Here is a 23,724-nt window from a genome sequence, read left to right on the forward strand (position 1 = left end):
ATGTCACATATACCTTACATTCACACAATACTATATTATAATTTTTTAAATAATAGAACAATGTAATCATGGGGAAACTTTAGTATATATTCAGAATATCTACATCCACCTTGAAGAATAGTTTACAATTGTTTTCAGAGTTTGATATGAGGTTATTTATATGGCTTAATGGGCATTTCCTACACTAATATTTTGATGTTGATCTACAGGTGTGATGGTATATCCCAAATCTCTTGGAAGGACAGTGTCTTCCACTATGCTCAATACTTCAAAACCAAGTTCTATTATAGACACACAGAGAAATAAAGAATCTTTCTCTGGTCTTTAACTTGTGCTGGCTTGTGGTTCAGTACAAGGGCCAGAAGGTTTTATCTAATGCTAAATCTTCAACTCTGGATATTTCTGAACTACACTGGAAGTGTTTGGGGCCTCCAGGTCTACACGTGGCAATGCTTGGGAAATTATTTAGTGCACAGACTTGAACCCAGGTCAAGTGCACAATAGTAGTTATGTGTTCTAATTGCTATCTTAACTCTTTACCACCAGCAGCCCAAACAGGCTTATAGTTTTTTGTTTGTTTGTTTTTCTGCCTTAACAGGTGATGCTTGGGTTACTCCTGGCATGTGCTCAGAAATCACTTCTGGCTTGGGGGACCATATAGGATGCCAGGAGATTGAACTGTGGTCCGTCCTAGGCTAGCATGGTCAAGGCAGATGCCTTACCCCTTGTGCTACTGCTCCAGCCCCAACAAGGCTTATACTTTTTATGCAGAAGTTCCTTGAAGCTTTATGCAGTTTCTTAGTACCCGTTGTTTGCTTTTTGTTCTAGGATAAGAGCCATTTGGAAATTAAAAAATAAAGTTTATACTAAGCAATTTTGTCTCTACTTCTGATCCTTCCTTCTAGCTTCCTACATCAAAAGTTTGCTAAACTAAGCTAAACCAGTTTTTGTCGTTTTAACTCCTCTTTAACAACCCATGCTCAAGTTGGTAACCCCATGTCAAACAGTCAAATATTTTTCTAGACTAGAAACCATTGAACCTTGGTACAAATCAATTGGATACAATTTCAGGATCTCTATATATTTTAGAAATGAATATGACATCATGACATTTCAATAAAATGCTGAAGTGACAAGTGAGATTGTCAGACTCTGTACTCACCACAATTCTTTTCATCACTGCCATCAGCACAGTCTTCATCCCCATCACATTTCCACAACATTGTAATACAGCGGCCATTTGTGCACTGGAATTGGGAGGAGTCACATTTGACTTTTTTCCCTAAAATTAAGGGAAAATAATTAGCTAAATATTGGATGTAAGGGAGATAATGGGGAGATGCAATTTCCCCAGACTTCAAGATAGGGATCTTTTCATAGTTACACACAGACTCAGTAGGCTATCATTCTAATCAGCAAAATTGGATGGTCCATGACACAGTGACTGACAGTAACAGAATTCCTGATGGACATATGTCAACTACATCAGATAGGTTCCTTAACCCTTAAAGGGATGACAATGAAATTAAGTTCTGGTTAATGGAATTTAAAGAAGAAACCATATAAACAACTTCTAGAAAACGTTCTCAAAGGTATATTTTTAGGAGATATGTTTTCTAACTTCTTATTCCTTTGTGGCTTCTGAACATTAGATATGGTAGCTGAAATAGTAATGTTGGATCAATGGAGCTTGACTGAATAGAAGGAACCCAGATTATTCATGGACCACAGAGGTCAATTCACCCTGCTTCTGGATACCCTTTTCCTCATTAATTCATTAGTGCCTCTATAATTATGTAATGAAGTTTTAAGTCATTACCAAGCCATTTTTGGCCACTTTGCATACTTTTATTATTGAACCATGATCCTATCATAAGAAAAATAAAGATTTAGAAAGGAAAAGTAGGGAGAGGATAGAAGTAAAGCAAATAATACATGATTCCTCTTCTTAGAACTTGAGGTCTAATTTGAAAAAAGAAAGACATTTTCACAAAATGGCTTCAAGATAAGATAAAAAGCATGAAGAAAATACAGTTAAGAGACAAAAAGAGTCATTTTTAAAGCTTAGTGATGGGGAAAAGAGCAAAGCTGGTTTGGTTATGGATCTGTACACAGTTACTCTGACCCGTAGATTTCCTATGCTCACCGTACAGATCACAAGTTCACATACAAATAGAAACTAATTCTCATAAGTAGGGCTTTTAGTATATTTGTCTCGCATGGGACAGTTAACATACAGGTGTTTCCTATCATCCACAGGTTGTCTTAGAGAATTTTATTTTTTGACATACGAGGCAAAGTCCTGGTGGCTTATTGCAAATCTATTGCAAATTGCAAATATTTGAGACCACCAGTGGAGACCTATACTTCATGATGATTTCTGAGGGATGCTTTCCAAGTTGAGAGCCTCACAGTTTCCTGCCACCTTTCAGCATCTGCAGCTGTGGCATGTTGGCATAAGAACAGATACTACAGTGACAAGCACAGACTGGAACTCTTGTATTATATACACAGAACTCTAGTTTGTCTCCACCCCCACTACCAACTACACCCTTCTGTCTGGGAGCAATTTATGCTATGTGGTTAATTCCTAAGGAGATGAAAATTTGGTCTAAGATAAGCTTACCCATAAGGATGTGATTGCTTCCTAGATCCTAAATGCAATGATTGAAAAACCATATGCACCACTCTACTACTAAGAGTCTAGAGAAATTAAGGCACAGATTCAAAGTGGTATGACTCTAGAAAATTTGCTACCTACATTTCACACAGTTCAATCTTTTCCATAGCTTTTACTGGGTATAAGGTCTTAGGAATTTGGATTGGAGTATAAAAGAGGGAACTGCAGAGGTTATCAGGATGCATAATCTGCTAGTGTTGATACTGCTAGACCATATCGCAAAAGGCCAGTTGTTCCCTGCCCTCTCCTCCATGATCACTGTCATCTCAGTATATTCTCAGATTTCTCAATGTGAGGGCACCTTTTCTAGGGTTTCCAACTCTTGCTCTATATTCTTTCTAACTACCTCTGAAGACTGTCAGTGGGATGAACCAACTTTAAGTTTTATTAGAAAAATAAATTTGTCTTTAGAAAATATCCCAAACAGGAGCCGGCAAGGTGGCGCTAGAGGTAAGGTGTCTGCTTTGCAAGCGCTAGCCAAGGAACGACCATGGTTCGATCCCCCAGCGTCCCATATGGTCCCCCCAAGCCAGGGGCAATTTTTGAGTGCTTAGCCTGGAGTAACCTCTGAGCATCAAATGGGTGTGGCCTGAAAAACCAAAAAAAAAAAAAAAAAAAAAGAAAAAAAGAAAAAGAAAAAGAAAGAAAATACCCCAAACAAAAAATATACCAAATTATAGTGAAGATGGCAAAGTTCTCAAGTTAATTTTTGCTTTTGTTTTGGGACCATACCAAGATGTGCTCAGGGGTTACTCCTGGCTCTGCATTCAGGAGTTACTCCTGAAGGATTCAGGGACCATATAAGATGCCAAGGATTGAACCCAAATCATCTGCATGCAAGGAAAATGCCCTGACTGCTCTATTCCAACCACTGTCCTGAATTGTTTGTTCACAAAAGTTATTCAGTCAAATGAGACCAAAACATTGGTACTGGAATGTCAATTGTCCAAAATAATATCATATCATCCAATATGGACAAGGAGGGGCTGGTGAGGTGGCGCTAGAGGTAAGGTGTCTGCCTTGCAAGCCCTAGCCAAGGAAGGACCGCGATTTGATCCCCCAGCGTCCCATATGGTCCCCCCAAGCCAGGGACAATTTCTGAGCGCATAGCTAGGAGTAACCCCTGAGCATCAAACGGGTGTGCCCTCCCCACAAAAAAAAACCAATATGGACAAGGAGAACTGAATGGCAGTGGCAAATAATGAATTTCTATTTTAGAGTTACAGACCTAGAAGAGCTCTTTATAAATAAAAACTGAAGATTACGTATTTTGTAGTTTCTCAAATGGGTCTAATATTTAATAAAGACACATAATGTACTAAACAGATGTATTACTTTCAGATCAGTATCACCTTAAAGAGCATCTCTAGTCAGGGAGATGGCTCAGCAGGCTGGGATATATACTTTGCATGTAGGAGCTCTGGGTTTAATCCCTGGGGCCACATGGTTGCCACAACTGCCAACTGACCTCAACAACAAAAACAACAAAGCCCTGAAGATATCTAAATTTAGTGACATACAAATTCACTAGCACTAATTAATAAAACCAAAATTCCTGTAACATTACTTCAGTACTTGATATTGAGCTGGTTGAGGACATTTTTTTCAGTATTCTAAAACCCTAGTTAAAAGAAATGTAATTTATATTCTTTTGGAAAGTTGAGGATAGAAGAAGGGTTGGGCTACACCTGGCTATTACTAAGGCTTTCTCTGGGCTTGTTTCTCAGGGATCACCCTTGATAGTATTTGAAGGATAATACTTTAAACCTGGGATCAAATCAGGGTCTTACCTGACTTTGGTCTCCCCATAACTTCTAGATTTCTGATCTCACATGCTCTGACATGACCCAAGCGTCTCCCAATTGTCAAAAGTGGTGCACTTCCATAATAGGATTCTGGAATGTAATATATTACCAAAGGTTCCCTGAATATTGTGTTAATTAAAAATATTCAATTATGGGCCCGGAGAGATAGCACAGCGGCGTCTGCCTTGCAAGCAGCCGATCCAGGACCAAAGGTGGTTGGTTCAAATCCCGGTGTCCCATATGGTCCCCCGTGCCTACCAGGAGCTATTTCTGAGCAGATAGCCAGGAGTAACCCCTGAGCACTGCCGGGTGTGGCCCAAAAACCAAAAAAAAAAAAAATTTCAATTATAAGCCACTGGATATACACACAAGAATCAATATGCCATGCAGGAGTTCTAAACATGTCGTCCTAAAATTTCTCCTCAGCAGAAAGTGCTTCCTAGTTCTGCTTAATTTTCTGTATCATGCATAGCAGTGAAAATTCAGATTCTATACCACAAGACTGAGACCTCAGTCATGTTATTACAATACTATTTCTTCCCCTGTGATTCTAAAATTTTACCTTTTCACTATGACTGCTCAACTGGGAATGTGCAGAACTCCAGAGAAAACCCAAGCAAGTTAAGAAGATTTTTGTCTCCAAAGCTTCAGAGATTACAGGATTGTGAACCATAGTCTATTTCCATCTATGACAGTTAAATCTCCAGCTCAGTGTCATAGTCTAACAAAGGGAAAATCTTGAGCTAAAAATCACTTTTCTAGTTCTTTAAATACTTGGGCTAAGCTAAAGTTAAGATATCTTTAAAAATAAACTTAGGAGTCGAAGTGTTAGACATTCTATAAACCACAATGTCTATCTGTGCCAAAAGGAGTGAATGCTATATTTACTGAGTTCTTTAAAGTCCTATGTTCCACAGGATAGTCTTAGGGTCATGGATAGTACAAATGGAGAGAGTAGGAAAATTAGGTTTTTATCCCCTTTCAACCAGAAGGATATTTTTAACCTTTAAAAATTTTGGAAAAGATCATATTGATTTAAAAAAATTCTAGATGATTTGGATCTGTAATACACAGAATAAGTATCAAATAACCCAAAGGGCTAGACATATCTAGTCACAGATATGATTTAGATTTACAATTAATAAATGCCTAGGAATGGTGGAAAATTACTTATTTATACTGTCACTTACACAGATGGAATCAGACTAAGCAAACTTTGTTCAAGGCACCCATGTCCCAGGAGCCTTGCTTACCTAAATAGTAAACGTTGCTACCCAGACATGTTGGCAGTTCATTGGCTCCAAGAAACTCAGGGTTTTTAATGCATATAGAAGTCAGCCTGCTGATGTCTAATTATCCCTGCAAGGGTTAACATGGGAGAACAATATGTAAGCTTCAGCCAAATAATTCAGAGACCTTACAGTTAATATTGAGTCTTCAAAGAGGGCCACACATTTCCTAGTTGGGCTTGGGCACCTCTTGTGTGGGTATGCGCCAACAGTAATGCCCTGTATATGGAGATGTTTCTGCACACCAAGCTTAGCCATGAGCTTGAACTGGCCACTCCACTGGGAAGAGTGGGGCCAAAGCTTCAGATCTCTCCCACCCCTTCTCACTGTTTGAGCATACAGGTGTTATCATCTACTGGAATTTCTTCAGTTCATTTGCTTTGGCACTTGTGGGGCTGCCAAGGGCATTTATTTTTAGTTGTGCTCACTTTGCTTGCTGCTTTAATGCCAATCTTTCCATTCTTAGGGAAAAAACACCTTATTTTCAGACAAACAGATTTGCAAGTCAGCAAAGGTGATTCTAGAGGGAAGAAGGGCCATCAGTAAAGCTAAGAAAGAGGGCCTGTTCTGTCAAGTGCGAAGGTTATATTCTGGATTATAGGTTATATTTCTGAAGCAATGTTAGAACCAGTGTTTGCCAACTGAAGGCTGTTCGAAATTAGGGTAGTTATTCAAATTCACTGAAGGAAAAGACACCTAGAGTTCAATTGTCAAATAATTTTTCCAGTTCTATTGGGTTGAGATAATCTTAAGATTTAATGAAAAAAGGACGATGTGTTAAAATGGTTCTTCTTTCACACTTCTCTTTGCTCATTTAATTTCAATCCTGTGGCCACACAGTCAGTGTGGCCATTATTTTGCCACATGTTAGGGAACCAGTTTGGAAAATGGAAATCCAGTACTTTTCCCAGATGAACCTGAGCAGGATGATAATTTAAATCCAGGTAATCTTGGCTCCACATTCTATACTACTGAGTATGCAAACATACCAGAGTACCTCCTATTGCCTTCAAAAATTTACCTTTAACTTAATATAATTTAGTTACTAATGCCAGCTTGAATTCAGAAATAGATAGGTTGTCAAGATTTTATGTTTCTAACATTCTTTTTGTTTTGAGCCATACCTGGCAGTGCTCAGGGGTTACTGCTGGCTCTGCACTCAGAAATTAATCCTTGAAGGCTCAGGGGACCATATGAAATGCTGGAGATCAAACTCAGGTAGACTGCATACATGGCAAATTCCTATCCATTGTGCTATTGCTCCAGTCCCTCCTAATATTCTTAGTATTTAAGGTAGATCCCTTCCTTTCAGTGCCATTTCAGCTTCTAAAAAAAAAAAGAGTTGTGAGGGGGTCAATAAGTAGGCACTTTCCTTGCCTACAGCCAACCTAAGTTTGATCTCTGGCATTCCATATGGGCCCCCAAATGCCAATAGTAGTAATTCCTGAATGCAGAGCCAGGAGTAACCCCTGAGCATCACTAGGTATGGCACAAAAGCTAACAAAAAATAGTTTTGAGTATCCTAAGTGCTTGGTTTTCTTATTTACTACATACTGTCCAAAGACTCTCCACCCTGTTTACATGGCACTTTATTAGTCCTTGTAGACTAACTACTGAGTCAGTGGCTCATGTTGTGACTAAATCATCATAATTATGTGGAGGGTTCATTAATGCACAGAGCTGGGCCCCACCTCTTCACACTGTGATTTAGTGGAACTAGGGTGGACCCATGGCTTGTATTTCTAAGAAGTTCCTGTATGATGACATAACTAGTCAGTCCCTGACCACACTTTAAAACCAGTGCACAAAGATTAGGCAGCAAAGATTCTACCCACAATAGGAGGCAACTATTTCAACTTTAGGATTGCAGTATATAATACTAACCCTTCTGCCCACCACTAGATATACCTTAGTGATAAATGCCAGTTGGTGACAACCTAAGGTAAAGCTTTGAGCTAGGTAAATTTATTTAGATGTCTTAACGGACATGCATTGTAAACATGCTTGTGTAAAATATACCTCCCCTCACCCCATTATCCTAGATTTGGGCTCCATGACTTGTTTGAAGTTATTCAATCATGAATTACAGTTCTCCTCTCATATTCAAGTCCTAACCATCTGCAAGCTTTCATCTCAATCTGAATTTTTCTCCTCCACAGCTTGGATGGAGACTGCCATATTCTGCATCCTAATCAAACAGGAGATTCACACAACCTAAAATGGGAAGGAGTACTAAGAACTTCTAGGCCTCTGCTGTCTTCAAGGATTGATTCTGGTTTCCTCCTACTTCCACCTTTTCCTATTTGGGTCACACCCCATGATACTCAAAGGTGAGTTCTGGCTTTTCACTCAGTAATTACTCTTAGCATTATTAGGGGGTCCAGATGGGATACTGGGAATTCAACCTGGGTTGGCTGTGTGCAAGGCAAGCACCCTATTCATTGTACTATTGCTCAAGGCTAGAGCCCTCCACCTTTTCTTAACACACACCATATAATCTGACCACAGAAAGAGATCCACTTTCCTCTTTGGCTTGTGCCTTTACCATTTTTGTCCTGATTTTTCCCTAACCCCTTTTCATTATCTGGAATGTGTTTAAATGATCCCTCTTAAATAAGATTATTCTTATATCCCACTATGTCTGTCACAAAACTGCTATGTGTTGAGATGTCCTTATATACTTCTTTCCATCACTGTAAATGAGGATTATATATGGTAGATTCTGAAATTTATTATTATTATTACTACTACTATTATTATTATTATTACACAGGAATGAGTACCTGACATCAATAGATCCTTAGAATCAGTATTTCCATGTACAACTATTTAAATTATTAATTCTCTAAAAAAGCTACTACGAGCTAGATTTCTTTTATTTAATTATTTCAAGTCCTGAATTTGAAATCAAGTGTGATTATTTCCTTCCTTAGCTAGAATACTTGAAATACTTTTCTATGTTTTTCAAAGTGGGGGATACTATTGCTGAAGGAGTGTGCTGAAAGATCAAAAGGGTCATTTGTATAACCTTGGTTACAACTGGAGGGGCACTTTCTAATCATATTTAAAAGATTTAAAAGATTTCCAGGTGGCGCACTAAGTTATTCTCACCCCCATCACACACCTGAAATGGGAACCTTAGGTTAAATAAATTTCGGGACCTCTGTTGGGTTATAAGGGTTAGGGCCACTGTTCCCAGCAGCTCTGAGGGTACTTTTACCTCATCTTGTGACACTTTATCTAAACACAACGATCTATCCTCCTCTTAGTTGTCAGCAGGATGAGTGTGTCAGGCTGGTGAGGTCAACCTCATTTCATGTGAGGAGTGATGTTCTGACACTCAGAGGAAGCTAGCAGGGGCTAAATGTTCAAGTTAGGAATTTGACATAAAGCACCCCAATTTTACTTCTTGGTGTATTTTAGCATTTTTTGGCTATGTTTGCGGCAGTACACTGTTTCAGATAATCTTTGTGAGATCACGTATAGGAGTAGAATAATTTCTGCTTTAGTCATATCAGAGCTTTAGTTTTGTTGACTTCGGAGAGTGCTCATCAGTTCTAACCCAGTAGCAAATTTTTATGCTCTCATTTTTTCTTGTAACTGCATGATATGCTTACTCCTTCCCAAGGCTTCTATTTAAGGCTCTCTTTTGGTCACTGACTTCTTGTTTTCCCCTTCCCACTAAATTATATGCCATGGTGAAAGGGACCAGCTACCATTAGGGTCACTGTGTCCTGTATACCTGGTGACTGTCACATGACAGGTAGTAGGTGTTCCAAGATGCAAGTCAAGTGGTTTCAAGTAAATGTCCATGAAAGGCTACTATTAATCTCTCACCACTTAGAATATCTATAGCTGGTGACGTCAGGCTGGGAAAATGTACAAAACTAAGCCTGCCCAGTGGGGCCCGACCATGAGAAATTGTGAGTGCTGCCAGTGTGTGTCTGTCTTCTGTCCTGTCACCTGAACCTCTTGGGAGTGGGCCGAAAAGAGGCTCCAGCAGAGCACGGCCACTCCACTTCCTTACGCGCTCTTTATAAGGAAAGAATGCCATTTAAACAAGAAGAAAAAAAAATCACACTGAGAACTGTGCTAGATTACTGAAACCCAGCATTTCTCCCCAGACTGTCTTCTCTGCTGTATGCTCGGGCCTAATATTTCATCCTGTTTGAGGCTTCATCCATGGAGGACACCCCTTACTTGGAGGCAAGTCAACCCACCCATAAAGGGCAGAGCCAGAGGAGCGTGTCCTGTATATCATTTAGCCAATGAATACCACCACAATATGTAGAAAAACCCACAATACAAGTGTGACAATGGGGAAACAATGCAGGCCAGCATCAAACATAGAGAATGAAGATGACAGTTCTGATGACCAGAAAACGACCAACCAACTAATCAATCTCTCAGATAAGGAGTTTAGACAAGCAATATGGAAGATGCTCAAAGAACTCAAAAAAACCATGGATTGAGTTGAAGAGAACACTAATAAGAACCAAGAAAATATGAAGACAGAAATCACAAAACTCCAAACTGAAATAACAGGTCAAATAACAGGCCTGAAAAAAATCAGTAAACGAATTGAATGACAAAATGGATAAGCTCTACATCAGGGTAACAGAAGCTGAGAATAGAAATGGTGCTGTGGAAGATGAGATAAATAACAATTCCATACAGCAGGAGAGATTAGAAAAAAAACTTAACAGACAATGGAAAAATTAGTCAAAGAATGGGAACAGATGAAAATAGAAGTTTATGATAAGCTCAACAGAAAAAACTTTAAGAATCACTGGAATACTAGAAACCCAGGAAGAAAATTTCCAGGAAGAATCAATGGTCAAGAACATAATTAAAGAAAAACTTTCAGAGCAAAAAAATATATGCGATCAAATCCTGCATGCCTGAAGAGTACTGACCAAAAGAGACCCCAGAAAAAGTGCCCCAAGACACATCCTAGTCACAATGACAAATCCCACAGATAGAGACAGAATTCTGAAAGCAGCAAGATCAAAAAGGGAAATTACATTCAAGGGAACATCCTTGAGATTTACAGCAGACCTGTCACAAGAAACACTCAAGGCCAGAAAGCAGTGGTGGGACATAGTAACAAAACTCAATGAAATGAATGCTTCACCTAGAATACTGTACCCAGCAAAACTCACTTTCCGGTTTGTTGGAAGAATACATGGTTTCACAGACAAAAACAGTTCAGAAACTTTACAGACACAAAACCAGTCTGAAGAGAAAAACTGAAAGACCTAATTTAAGAAAAGACTGAACAAAAAAACACACCAAATTTTGATATAAAGATGGCATTAAATCCCAGGACAATTCTTTCTCTCAATGTCAATGGACTAAATGCACCAGTTAAGAGACAGAGAGTGGCTAAATGGATCAAAAACCTCAATCCAATTTTCTGCTCCCTAAAAGAAACGCACCTGAATAGTCAGAACAAACATAGACTCAAAATAAAAGGATGGAGGAAAATTATCCAAGCAAACAAAACCCATACAAAAGCTGGAGAGGCCATACTAATATAAGATAATGCAAACTTTATATTCAGGAAGGTTGTAAGGGACAAAGATGGGCATTTTATATTAATCAAGGGGTATGTAGAGCAGGAAGAAATCACTCTCCTAAACATATATGCACCGAATGAGGGGCCAGCAAAATATTTAATACAACTGTTGACAAATCTGAAAAACAATATCAATAACAACACAATAATTGTGGGGGACCTCAACACGGCTTTGTCAACACTGGATAGGTCAACCAGACTGAAACCCAACAAGAATATACTAGACCTGAGAAGAGAAATGGAAGAAAGAGACCTAGTGAATATATATAGGACACTCCATCCCCAGAAACCTGGATACACATTCTTCTCCAATGTACATGGGACATTCTCCAGGATAGACTACATGCTGGCACATAAAACATACCTCCATAATATCAAGAGGATAGAAATCTTGCAGACTACCTTCGCTGACCACAAGGCTCTGAATTTATATGTGAATTCTAAAGGGACACAGAAGAAAAACTTTAACACCTGGAAGTTAAACAGTCTCATACTCAATAACCTGTGGGTCCGAGATGAAATCAAGGAGGAAATCAAAAGGTTCCTGGAAACAAATGACAATAAAGACACAAACTATCAGAACTTATGGGACACAGCGAAAGAAGTACTGAGAGGAAAATTTATAGCTTTGCAAGCACACATCAGAAAGGAAGATGGGGCTTACCTGAGTAGCTTAATGACACAGCTCATAGAACTAGAAAGTGCTAAACAAAAAGATCCAAAAATAGGGAGACAGAAGGAAATAAAAATGCTGAGAAAAGAAATCAACAAAGTGGAAACCCAAAAAACAATCCGAAAGATCAATGAAAGCAGAAGTTGGTTCTTTGAAAAAATAAACAAGATTGATAGACCACTAGCAAAACTAACAAAGAGAGAGAGAGAGAGTGAGAGAGAGAGAGAGAGAGAGAGAGAGAGAGAGAGAGAGAGAGAGAGAGAGAGAGAGAGAGAGAGAGAAACTTGATAACTTGTATTAGGGATGAAAAAGGAGAGATCACTACCAATATGGCAGAGATTCAAAGGGTAATCAGAAACTACTTTGAGAAAATCTATGCCACTAACAATTAGAACCTGGAAGAAATGGATAAATTCTTGGACTCCACGGTTGAATGATGAGGATGTAGCATATCTAAACACCCCCATCACTACTGATGAAATTAAAATGGCAATCATTTGTCTGCCCAAAAAATAAAAGCCCAGGCCCAGATAGATTCACTAATGAATTCTTTCAAACTACCAATCCTAGCAAGACTCTTTCATGAAATTGAAGAAAACGGAAACACTTCCAAATAGCTTTTATGAAGCCAACATCACCTTGATACCTAAATCAGACAGAGATGCTACAAAAAAAGAAAATTACAGACCAATATCGCTGATGAATGCAGATGCAAAGATTCTCAACAAAATCCTGGCAAATAGGATTCAATGCCTCATTAAGAAGATCATCCAGTACGATCAAGTAGGTTTCATCCCAGGAATGCAAGGCTGGTGTATATCCATAAATCTATCAACATAATACACAACATCAATAACAAGAAAAATAAAAATCACATGATCATATCAATAGAGGCAGAGAAAGCAATTGATAGGGTCCAACACCCATTCTTGATCAAAACTCTCAGCAAGATGGGAATGGAAGGAACCTTTCTCAATATAGTTAAGGACATCTACCACAAGCCAGTGGCAAATATTATCCTCAATGGAGAAAAACTAAAAGCCTTCCCTCTAAATTCTGGCACAAGACAAGGCTGTCCTCTCTCACCACTCCTATTCAACATAGCACTGGATGTACTCACTATAGCGATTAGGCAAGAAAAAGATATCAAGGGAATCCAGATAGGAAAGGAAGAAGTCAAGCTCTCGCTGTTTTCAGATGACATGATACTCTACTTAGAAAACCCTAAAGACTCTACCAAAAAGCTTCTAGAAACAATAGACTCATATAACAAGCTACAAAATTAACACACAAAAATCAATGGCCTTTCTATACACCAATAGTACTAAGGAAGAAATGGACATTAAAAAAAATAACCCCATTCACAGTAGTGCCACACAAACTCAAATATCTTGGAATCAACTTGAATAAAAATGTGAACGACCTATACAAAGAAAACTATAAAACTTTGCTCCAAGAAATAAGAGAAGACACGTGGAAATGGAAACACATACCCTGCTCATGGATTAGTAGATTAACATAATCAAAATGGCAATACTCCCCAAGGCATTGTACAGATTTAATGCGATCCCTCTAAAGATATGTGTGACATTCTTCAAAGAAGTGGATCAGACACCTTTGAAATTCACTTGGAACAATAAACACCCTAGAATAGCTAAAGCAACCGTTGGGAAAAAGAATGTGGAAGGAATTACTTTCCCCAACTTTAAACATTACTTCAAAGCAATAGTTATCAAAACAGCATGGTATTGGAATAAAGACAGGCCCTCAGATCAGTGGAATAGGCTTGTATACTCAGAGAATGTTCCCCAGACATACAATCACCTAATTTTTGATAAAGGAGCAAAAATCCTAAATGGAGCAAGGAAAGCCTCTTCAACAAGTGGTGTTGGCACAACTGGCTAGCCACTTGCAAAAAATTGAACTTAGACCTCCAACTAACGTCATGTACGAAGGTAAAATCCAAATGGATTAATGACCTTGATATCAGACCTGAAAACATAAGATATATAGAACAACATGTAGGTAAAACATTCCAGGACATTGAGACTACAGGCATCTTCCAGGAGGAAACTGCACTCTCCAAATAAGTGAATGCAGATATTAACATATGGGAATATATTAAACAGAGAAGCTTCTGCACCTCAAAGGAAATAGCGCTGAGGATACAGGAGCCACCCACTGAATGGGAGAAACTATTCGCACAATACCCATCAGATAAGGGGCTAATCTCCAAAATATTACAAGGCACTGACAGAACTTTACAAGAAAAAACCATCTAATTCCATCAGAAAATGGGGAGAAGAAATGGACAGACACTTTGACAAAGAAGAAATAGAAATGGCCAAAAGACACATGAAAAAATGATCCACATCACTAATTATCAGGGAGTTGCAAATCAAAACAACTATGAGGTACCACCTTACACCACAGAGATTGGCACACATCACAAAAAGTGAGAGCAAGCAGTGTTGGTGGGGATGTGGAGAGAAAGGAACTCTTATCCACTGCTGGTGGGAATGCCATCTAGTTCAACCTTTATGGAAAGCGATATGGAGATTCCTCTAAAAACTGGAAATCGAGCTCCCATACGATCCAGCTATACCACTCCTAGGAATATACCCTAGGAACACAAAAATACAATACAAAAATCCCTTCCTTACACCTATATTCATCGCAGCACTATTTACCATAGCAAGACTCTGGAAACAATCAAGATGCCCTTCAACAGACGAATGGCTAAAGAAACGGTGGTACATATACACAATAGAATATTATGCAGCTGTCAGGAGAGATGAAATCATGAAATTTTCCTATACATGAATGTACATGGAATCTATTATGCTGAGTGAAATAAGTCAGAGAGAGAGAGAAAGTTGCAGAATGGTCTCACTCATCTATGTGTTTTAAGAAAAATGAAAGACATTCTTGCAATAATAATTTTCAGACACAAAAGAAAAAAGAGCTGTAAGTTCCAGCTCACCTCATGAAGCTCACCACAAAGAGTGATGAATTTAATTAGAGAAATAACTACATTCTGAACTGTCCTAATAATGGAATGTTTGAGGGAAATGGAAAGCCTGTCTAGAGTACAGGCGAGGTTTGGATGGGGAGGAGAGAGATTTGGGACATTGGTGATGGGAATGTTGCACTGGTGATGGGTGGTGTTCTTTACATAACTGAAACCCAAACATAATCATGTATGTAATCAATCAAGGTGTTTAAATAAAATAAAATATATTTAAAGAAAGAAAAAAGAAAGAAAAAAGAAAGAGAAAGAAAGAAAGAAGAAAGAAAGAAAGAAAGAAAGAAAGAAAGAAAGAAAGAAAGAAAGAAAGAAAGAAAGAAAGAAAGAAAGAAAGAAAGAAAGAAAGAAAGAAGAATATCTATAGCTCAGTTAATAATTTGGATGTTGAAAAGTCTTCTTAGAACAACCAAATAATAGAGGCAGATAGAAACCCTATTTCCTCAAAATATTGTGAAATTATTTAGTGACAACATATGAACACATAAAGTATTTGTTAACCATCAGTTATGTCTATCATCAAAAATGGTTTTATCCACTTTGATCAGAAAATTTTAAACCCAAGTCAACCCCTTTCAATACTACATGTAGTCATATAGAGACTTAGCCAGGAGGTGTAATCCAGGTAATACAAGTGGACAATATCAACAACTTTAATCAGTGGCTACATTAGATAGTTTATAGTGTCAACATTTCTCTTAACAACCAGATTAGAATTATCCTTTCCAGTTCCACCCAGCCCTACAGCATCTTTAGATACATAATAGGCAAAAAAAAAAAAAGTCCAAGTAAATAGTAGTCCATTATTAGCATTTTCTTTCTTAGATAACTCAAATAGTAGGCATAAGCTCTCTCCTAGGAGACTTCAGTGAAGGTATACAGTGCTTAGTGTAAGGGGTCACCAGTCATCTCATTTAGCTCCTATAGTATAGCTAGTGCATTTAAATTGGTTATATTAATGTGATTTAGAGTTTTTATTGAAAATACACATATACTTTTAGGAGAGATAAGAATTCAGATTAAAATGTACAGATTGGGGAGTTGGCTTAAAGCACTAGAACACATGCTTAACATATGTAATGTGTCCTGGACTTGATCCCCACTACCATCTGGACCCCAACCATGATCAGGAGTAACCTCCAACATCCAGAAGTAAACACTATTTGGTAAAAAAAAAAAACTATTTGGTATTGCATCCACAAACAAACTAAACACAGAGAGAAACTCTGATGCTCCCAGACTTAAGTCAGACTGTTTGTCTTCTAAAAACTTGGGGCCAGCACTTAAAGCACTTGTCTAATTCCTGGCACAAAAAATGGTCTTTTGGCCCTCGTCTAGGCCTGGGCCTATGATCTATACAACAACCAAGATCTCTAATTCCAGAAGTCTGACTGAGACAACTGCAACCGAGCAGATCTTCTGGAAACATACTGAAAGACTCTATCTTATGCTTCATCCTAGGATCGGGGCAAAAACCAAGACCACCAACTAGAAGACTGATTAAAACAACAGTGATGGAACAGAACTCCTAGAACCGTAAAGAAAGACTCCATCCTAGGATCCAGCCTTTGACCAGTGCAAATACCAAGATCTCTAGCTACAGAGGCATGATTTTATCATCCACAGTGGAGTGGAAAGTTTTCAGATACCACAAAAGGACCTAGGGGAGAGTAAAAGAACATGTACAGAGCCTGTAGTTATTCCCATGACAGTATACTTCAAGGGCGGAGAAACCCTGTATCTCTTTAACCAAGGGAATTTCCTTTCTAATCTCCCAATATTTAGTGTGCCTATGCAAGAAAAAAGGAAAAAAAAAAGAGAAGCACAAATTAATTTTTTTTAATTTTCTTTTTTTTTTAATTTAAACACCTTGATTACATACATGATTGTGTTTGGGTTTCAGTCATGTAACCAGTGCAACATTCCCATCACCAATGTCCCAAGTCTCCCTCCTCCCCACCCGACCCCCGCCTGTACTCTAAACAGGCTCTCCATTTCCCTCATACATTCTCATTATTAGGAAAGTTCAAAGTGTAGTTATTTCTCTAACTAAACTCATCACTCTTTGTGGTGAGCTTCCTGTGGTGAGCTGGAACTTCCAGCTCTTTTCTCTTTTGTGTCTGAAAATTATTATTGCAAGATTGTCTTTCATTTTTCTTAAAACCCATAGATGAGTGAGACCATTCTGCCTTTTTTCCTCTCTCTCTCTGACTTATTTCACTCAGCATAATAGATTCCGTGTACATCCATGTATAGGAAAATTTCATGACTTCATCTCTCCTGACAGCTGCATAATATTCCATTGTGTATATGTACCACAGTTTCTTTAGCCATTCGTCTGTTGAAGGGCATCTTGGTTGTTTCCAGAGTCTTGCTATGGTAAATTTTTTGGTCTTGTTATTTTGTTGTTTTATTTATTCCATGTTTTTACTATTTTGTGCTTTGTTTTGTTTTTATTTCAGGACCGTGGTTATTGTGTGGCTGTTGTCTTTATTGCTGTGGTGCTTTTCCAGTTTTTTATTTGATTCTTCAATTTTTTTTTAGAATTGTTGTTATGTTTTTCTTCCCTTTTCCCTTTCTTCTCTTAAATTTATATTTATAGCATAAGTTTAGAAGGACTCCTATTTTTTTTGTTTGTCTAATTTTTGCCTAATATTATTTTATTTTTTTTTCTTTCCTTCAAACAAAACCATATAAATTGAACCATCTTGTTCACCTCACAAATTGAGGGGGAAATAATGGAGGGTACCAAGAACAAACAGTTGTATGAACATTAAGTAGAAATAAAAAATGATCAGACTTAAACACCAAATCTAAAGCCAACGACAACAGAATCAATACCCAATCTACAAGATGCTAAACACAGAGGGGACCACTTATATTAGCAGCCTGGGGGGTAAAGGAAGGGGATATGGGATGTATGCTGGGAAAGGGGTAGAGGGAGGACAACATTGGTGGTGGGAATGCCCCTGATTCAAAGTTGCTATGTACCTAAAACATTACTGTGAAAGATTTGTAATCCACTTTGGTCAAAATAAAAATTAAAAAAATAAAGTAATTCCTATGTGCAAGAGCGAACAAAACAAAACAACTATCCATCCTCAGATTTCCTAGTCAATAACCTTTTAGATGGGTGCAAGAAAGAGAAGGAGGAGGAGGAGGAGGAGAAAGAGGAGGAGGAGGAGGAGGAGGAGGAGGAGGAGGAGGAGGAGGAGAAGGAAAGGGAAAAAGAAAAGAAGGAAAACAAAAAGGGAAAGAATAAGAATATGGCCCTGTGCACTCAGTAAGTGCATCTTATCTCTCCTCTCCACAGAGGTAATACTGGATTCTTGAACTTAAAGGTAGCATTTCTGGATGGGCCTAAGTACTCTGTAAAGATTAATTTAGAATGGAAGGAAGCATCCTGAATAACTCTTAGCTACCAGTTATCTGAAGAGTAACAAGAGTGGTCCACCATGAGCAGTCCTTTTAAGTGAGACACTTATAGCTAGTGTCATAAAAAGCCTTGTTATAGTAATGAAAATTTATTTCTTTTTCTTTTTCTGTGAAATAGCCTTGCCAGTACAACAGAACACAGCTAGTGGTATCCTAAAGGATATGCAGTACCAACGTATGTATGTACAGTACCAATGTATGTACAGTATGTACATCCTAGCCACATAACTTTATATTCTTTCAAATTTGGTGGAGGAGAGTCAGACCACACTCAGAAGTATTCATGCTTACTCTTTGCATTGTGCTCAGAGATCACTTTCCTTTTAAATTGAGGCAACTTGCTTTACAGAGTTGCTGGGCTATAGGCATACAATTTTCCAACATCAATCCTTTCACCATTGTCCACTTCCCTCCACTAGTGTTTCCAGTTTTTGTCTCACCTCTCCATTCTGCCTCAATAGCAGGCACCATTTTTTTCTTTTAGTCACTTTGGTTTACAACACAGAAGGGTTCATGCAATCCTGTTACCATCTCCCAGCACCCCCTTTCCTCCAAAGTAGCTACTCTCCCCAACATTATCATAGTGTTTTCCTCCCAGTCTTTTCTCCAACTCCCAGTGAAGCTTCCTACTAGAGACCAGTTCTCATATTCTTCATTTCTGTGCTTTAAGGATATCCTTGACATGCTGGAGGGTGGGGGGCTTATATGGTTGAAATGGAATTGGCCAGAGATTTAATTTCTTACTTGCTAGTATGTGAGGTACCTTTAAATATATAGGTCAATATCTGAAATAAATTTAAATATGATTACAGCCAATTGATTACCAGTTCCTCTACTAAAAAGAATAACTTACATCTGGTGAGGAAAAAGAATCTGACCTAGTTATTGTCAGTTATCTCAATTTCTATGCTGTCCTCCAAGTTTTCTAGTATTCGAATCAAAGCACAAAGCAACAAAGCTGAAAGCTATCTATTTGCTGGTTTCTTTGGGCTATCTGAACTCCAGCTCTTACCAAGTCTTAACAGTGTATACTGCTGGAGCAGAAAAAACTTACTAGGACTTTCCCATCTCCTAGAATTGTGAATGGCACTCTACACATGAATATGTATATATTCTCTCTCAAGTAAAACTGTTCTTATGATTATCCAATTTTGCACAATACAGACATTTCAGTCAAACCTCCACTGAGCATAGAGATTGCCATAATTACCTTTGCATGAAAGGTTTATCACTAAATATCCAGTTTGTTGCAATCAAGTTTAACTTTTGGCAATTTCACTTAAGTTGGCCTTTATACATGCATTAGGTATCTAGAGACATAAACAATAAAAAGTCAAAATTATACAGCATAAGCACAGAGCTAAACATCAAATGGGGTAGAAAATGGGGGTGATTCAAGGGAACAAAGCTGTTCCACACTTAACAAGATCTGTCACTAACAATGAGGGTGTCCCCTACTTTTTTAGTCTTCTCACCTGCTCATTCTTTGGCCTACTTAGGGATTACAATCATTACCACTCCTAGTGGTTAACCAGATAACCAGCATTATTTACCAGCCCATTCCCCTCATAAGGAAGCTTTTGTCCTTTCTTCTGCTAAGTGCAAACCCTATCTAAGCCCCTTACAAAACTACAGGACTTGTAGCCTCTGACCTAGAGAGATGGTACTCCAGACATTTATCTTGACTCCCTAGGTTGGAGGAAAATACTGAACTCTCATGGATGTTCACAAATAGGCTAACTACAGACTTTTGTCTTTTCACACCATCCTGACTTAAATTAAATTGGTTAACTTAAATTGGTTCCACTCTGTGAGCAAGCCCGACCTTTTCTGGAGTAGCACCATGAGAAGATGGAGGAGAGGAAATCTTGGCAAAACCAAGGCCAAAAAAAAGTCAGCCCACATACCCTAGTTTTAGTTCAGGCAGGAGCCAGTGTTGGCCTAGGTTCAATACAGCCAATCCCAAATTTCTTCCAGTTTAACAAGAAAGTGCCACTTTTTCTTTGATGAATACTAAGTCTTGCGTGCTCTTCCTACTTTCCATTGATCGTAGCATGTCACAAGTAGGATATGTGACCAAGAGAGCAGAGGGATCCTTCTCCGAATTAGGTAATCCAAGGTGAACATAAGGATTGGACTCATTTCCACTGTTTAGGTGCATTTCTAGCATCCCCCTAGGCTCAAGTTAGCAGTCCATGTAAAGTTATCACACCTTAAATTCAAATCTAGGAAGAGATGGATCTTTTTTCCTATCTTCCTGAATAACTGTCAGTAATTTCTGGCCTTTTTTAGTGTTTTGAAAGGCCATGGAAAGTACAATACAAGTCAAAGCATTATTTTGAGAATCGTCTAAAAAGTTAGCATTGCTTATTCATTAATAATTTATCTGAATCTGAAAACTCGGGTAAGCATGTTTTTTTTTCCAGGTTCTGAAGTTTGTTAGATATCAGAGGCCATCTTCTCTCTTGACTGGCCTTTGTCAAGGAGCCAGGGCAGTGGGAAAGCATTTGAGAGAAGAGTTCCACGGTGCCTTTCTGGCCTTGCACGTATTTCCCTGAAGATAGCCCAGTTCTGGTTGCTAAATTAGAGTGCACAGAGCCATGTGACCTGCTCAAACGTGATCAGGGCGGACAGCCAATCGCAGCGGGCAGAAGCACCAGTCCTGGTTTCACACGCTCGCTCGGGACAGTGGGAACCAAAGGGCAGAGGACACTCGGAGATTGAAAAGGCTGAAAGGACTGCCCGAGAGGCTGCTTGCCCACAAATTGTAAAGATCCCTGGCACTTTGGGAGACACATGACTGCAGGCAGGAGGGCCTCCTAAGTCAGTAGACTCCAGGAGCCAGGGACTCTGGCACCGGTATTCATTCCCCAGGGTGCTTTAGGTCTCGATTCCCTGGAGCTGAAGAGAAAGCCCTTTGGTGTCAGGTCAAGCCCACTTCAGAGACCAGCCAGGATCCCAAGAGGATCTTTGGGAAAGACTTCTGGCCCCTTCTGCAAAGTTCAAGTGGAGGCTGGCTAAGGATAAGGTTCTCTCCAAGGCCCGGGTGGCAGACACAGGGGACTGGACAGCAGTCCCCAGGGTTCTCTCCAGCCAACCACAGACGCACACACGGGTCCTGGAGCTACCCTTGATCTATTGTTTAGAAAAGGCTAATTACAGCCCGTGCTTTAGGACACAGTTTCCCCTAGAGGAAATCTCAGGGTGTGGGGGAGGAGGACCAGCCAAGTAACCCGATTAAGTCTTCGATCCCCTCCCTCGTGTAGCTATCCCGAGATTCGGGGAGAGGGGGGAGGCTTACAAACGCAGCTCAAAGCAGGAAGGAAGGGGAGGGGTAAGCACAGTAGGGAGAAACACCTGGAACGGGACTCGTATTTTCCAACCTCACTATCCTCAGACCCCCCGCGCGCTCCGGAGAACTAGCCGGCCCGGCGCTCTCGGGAACCGGGTCGCGATCCTGGCGCGCACGCTGCGCACTTGTGCGGGCTCCGCCAGGCTTCCCGGCAGCGCCCCACCCGCGCCCCCCAAGGTGCCCACCACCCTCCAGAGGGCCCCGCGGGCATGGGGCCCTGAAGTCAAAGTCGGAGAAGCGCGCCCAGGCCGTTCCCCGTCTGGGCCCAGCCCTCTGCCTTCTTCCTAACATTCCGCCTGGCAGAGGAGACAGAACCATTGTTCAAGGGCTCGGAAGCCCACATCTCCTTAACCCCTGCCAGGCGGGGGTGCAACCCGGGCGAAGCGGCGACTTTCGAGGCAGGGAGAAGGGCAGGGAGACGAGTTCAGGTCACCCCTTAGCCACCCGTTCCTGGCACCCTGACTGTCCCCCCCACCGAGCCCCGCTCCGGTAGCTTAGCTGCGGCGCTGACAGCTCAGAGGCGCCACCAGGGTGGGGAGGGAGAGAGGGTAGGAGGGAGGGAAAGAAGGCGACGGGAGCCAAGAGGCGCCTCCTCGGAGGGGGGTGGGCGAAGGAGACCCCCGCCACTCGGGCTCCCCGGCACACCCCGATGGGTCCCCTCTGGGCCGCCCGCGGAGGGGCGCGCCCCCACACTCACCCGCTCCGTTGGTTCCGCTCTGCCCGGACGCCCAGCACAGCGCGAGCAGCAGCCAGAGCGCCCAGCGCGCGGACGTGCCCATGGTGCCCGCCGGGATGGTGCCGCCGCCGCTCGCTCGCTCTCTCTCTCTCGTTCGCTCGCTCCGCACAACAAGTTAGCAGCCCTTGCAAAGGAGGAAGGAGGTGGGGGCGGGGAGGGGGGAGGGGGAGGAGGGGGAAGGAGTTAGAAAAAAAGGGGGGATCGCGAAGGAGCTGGGAAGAAGGCACCCCCTCCTCTCCAACTTGCACAATCTCCTCCCCACCCACCCACCCACCCACCTCCCCCGGCTGCAGTCGTGCAAACCGAGCTGCTGCTGGCAGCAAATAATGCGAGCGCTTGCAGAAGGCTTGGGGAAGGGGGGGGGGGTTGTGAAGGAGAGGAGAAGACAAGAAAGGGGTGGGGAGCCCCCCCACCCCACCCCCAGAGAGCAGAGGCGAAGAGAGAAGAGCGAGCGACGAGCCGGCCTCGGAGCACCCACACTGGCAGGCAGGGTGAGAAGCAAGGAGGGGGCTGGCAGGGGGAGTGGTCAGCGGGGCTGGGGTGCGGGCGGCGGAGAAGTGCGCCCCCCTGGCCCCTCGACGCGTCGCTCCCAGAAGCTCGGGGCAGACAGGTGCCCGCCCGCCCGCCTGCCCGCCTGCCTGCCTCCCTGCGCGGGGTGTGCGCTGCTGAGCGAGCGAGCGAGCGTGCGTGCGTGAGTGGCCGTGGCCGCCGCCGCCACCCGGACTGCTCCTGGGGCTCCGCCGGCTCCCCGCGTCCGCCCGGGGCTCACGGGGGCCCGGGGCGGCCGCTGGTTGGCTCGCGCGCCGCCCTCGCCTCCAATCCCCGGTGCCTGCCCTAATTTCCTGATCCAGGGAGCGAACCTGCCGCCGCCGCAGCTGTGCGCTCCCTACAGTCATGACTGTATCTGTCCTACCCGCTGCTGCAGCCAACAGTCAAGGCAGCCGCGGTCACCGCTGATGCAACTGTCGCCGCTGTTGCCACCGCCTTCCCAGGAACGGGGCATGCATGGCATGCAGCGCAGCCCGGGGGCGGGGGGTGTGTGTGAGGAGAATTGCAGCTTCCTGGGGTGGGGGGCAATAAGCAACTCTCTACCACCCTCTCCTGCACCTCCAAGAGAGGTTGGTACTGGACTGAGGCTGGTAGGTAGCAGC

General features: G+C 41.4%; 1 protein-coding gene across 4 annotated transcripts in view; it reads right to left on the minus strand.

Annotated features, from left to right (window-relative positions):
• VLDLR (very low density lipoprotein receptor) overlaps positions 1-22,755 on the minus strand; it is a 43,213-nt gene extending 20,458 nt beyond the window's left edge. For 3 of the 4 annotated variants that reach the window (XM_049773204.1, XM_049773196.1, XM_049773179.1), the window contains exons 1-2: positions 22,535-22,755; positions 1,163-1,282 (exon numbers count right to left, since the gene is read on the minus strand). In XM_049773204.1, the coding sequence (XP_049629161.1) occupies positions 1,163-1,282; positions 22,535-22,616 (202 nt within the window). In that variant the 5' untranslated portion in view covers positions 22,617-22,755. The remainder of the gene's footprint in view (positions 1-1,162; positions 1,283-22,534) is intronic. The other variant, XM_049773187.1, reaches the window with a different exon arrangement.
• Positions 22,756-23,724: the final 969 nt, after the last annotated feature.

The sequence above is a fragment of the Suncus etruscus genome, chromosome 1 (assembly GCF_024139225.1).
Source record: "Suncus etruscus isolate mSunEtr1 chromosome 1, mSunEtr1.pri.cur, whole genome shotgun sequence".
Classification (NCBI taxonomy): domain Eukaryota; kingdom Metazoa; phylum Chordata; class Mammalia; order Eulipotyphla; family Soricidae; genus Suncus; species Suncus etruscus.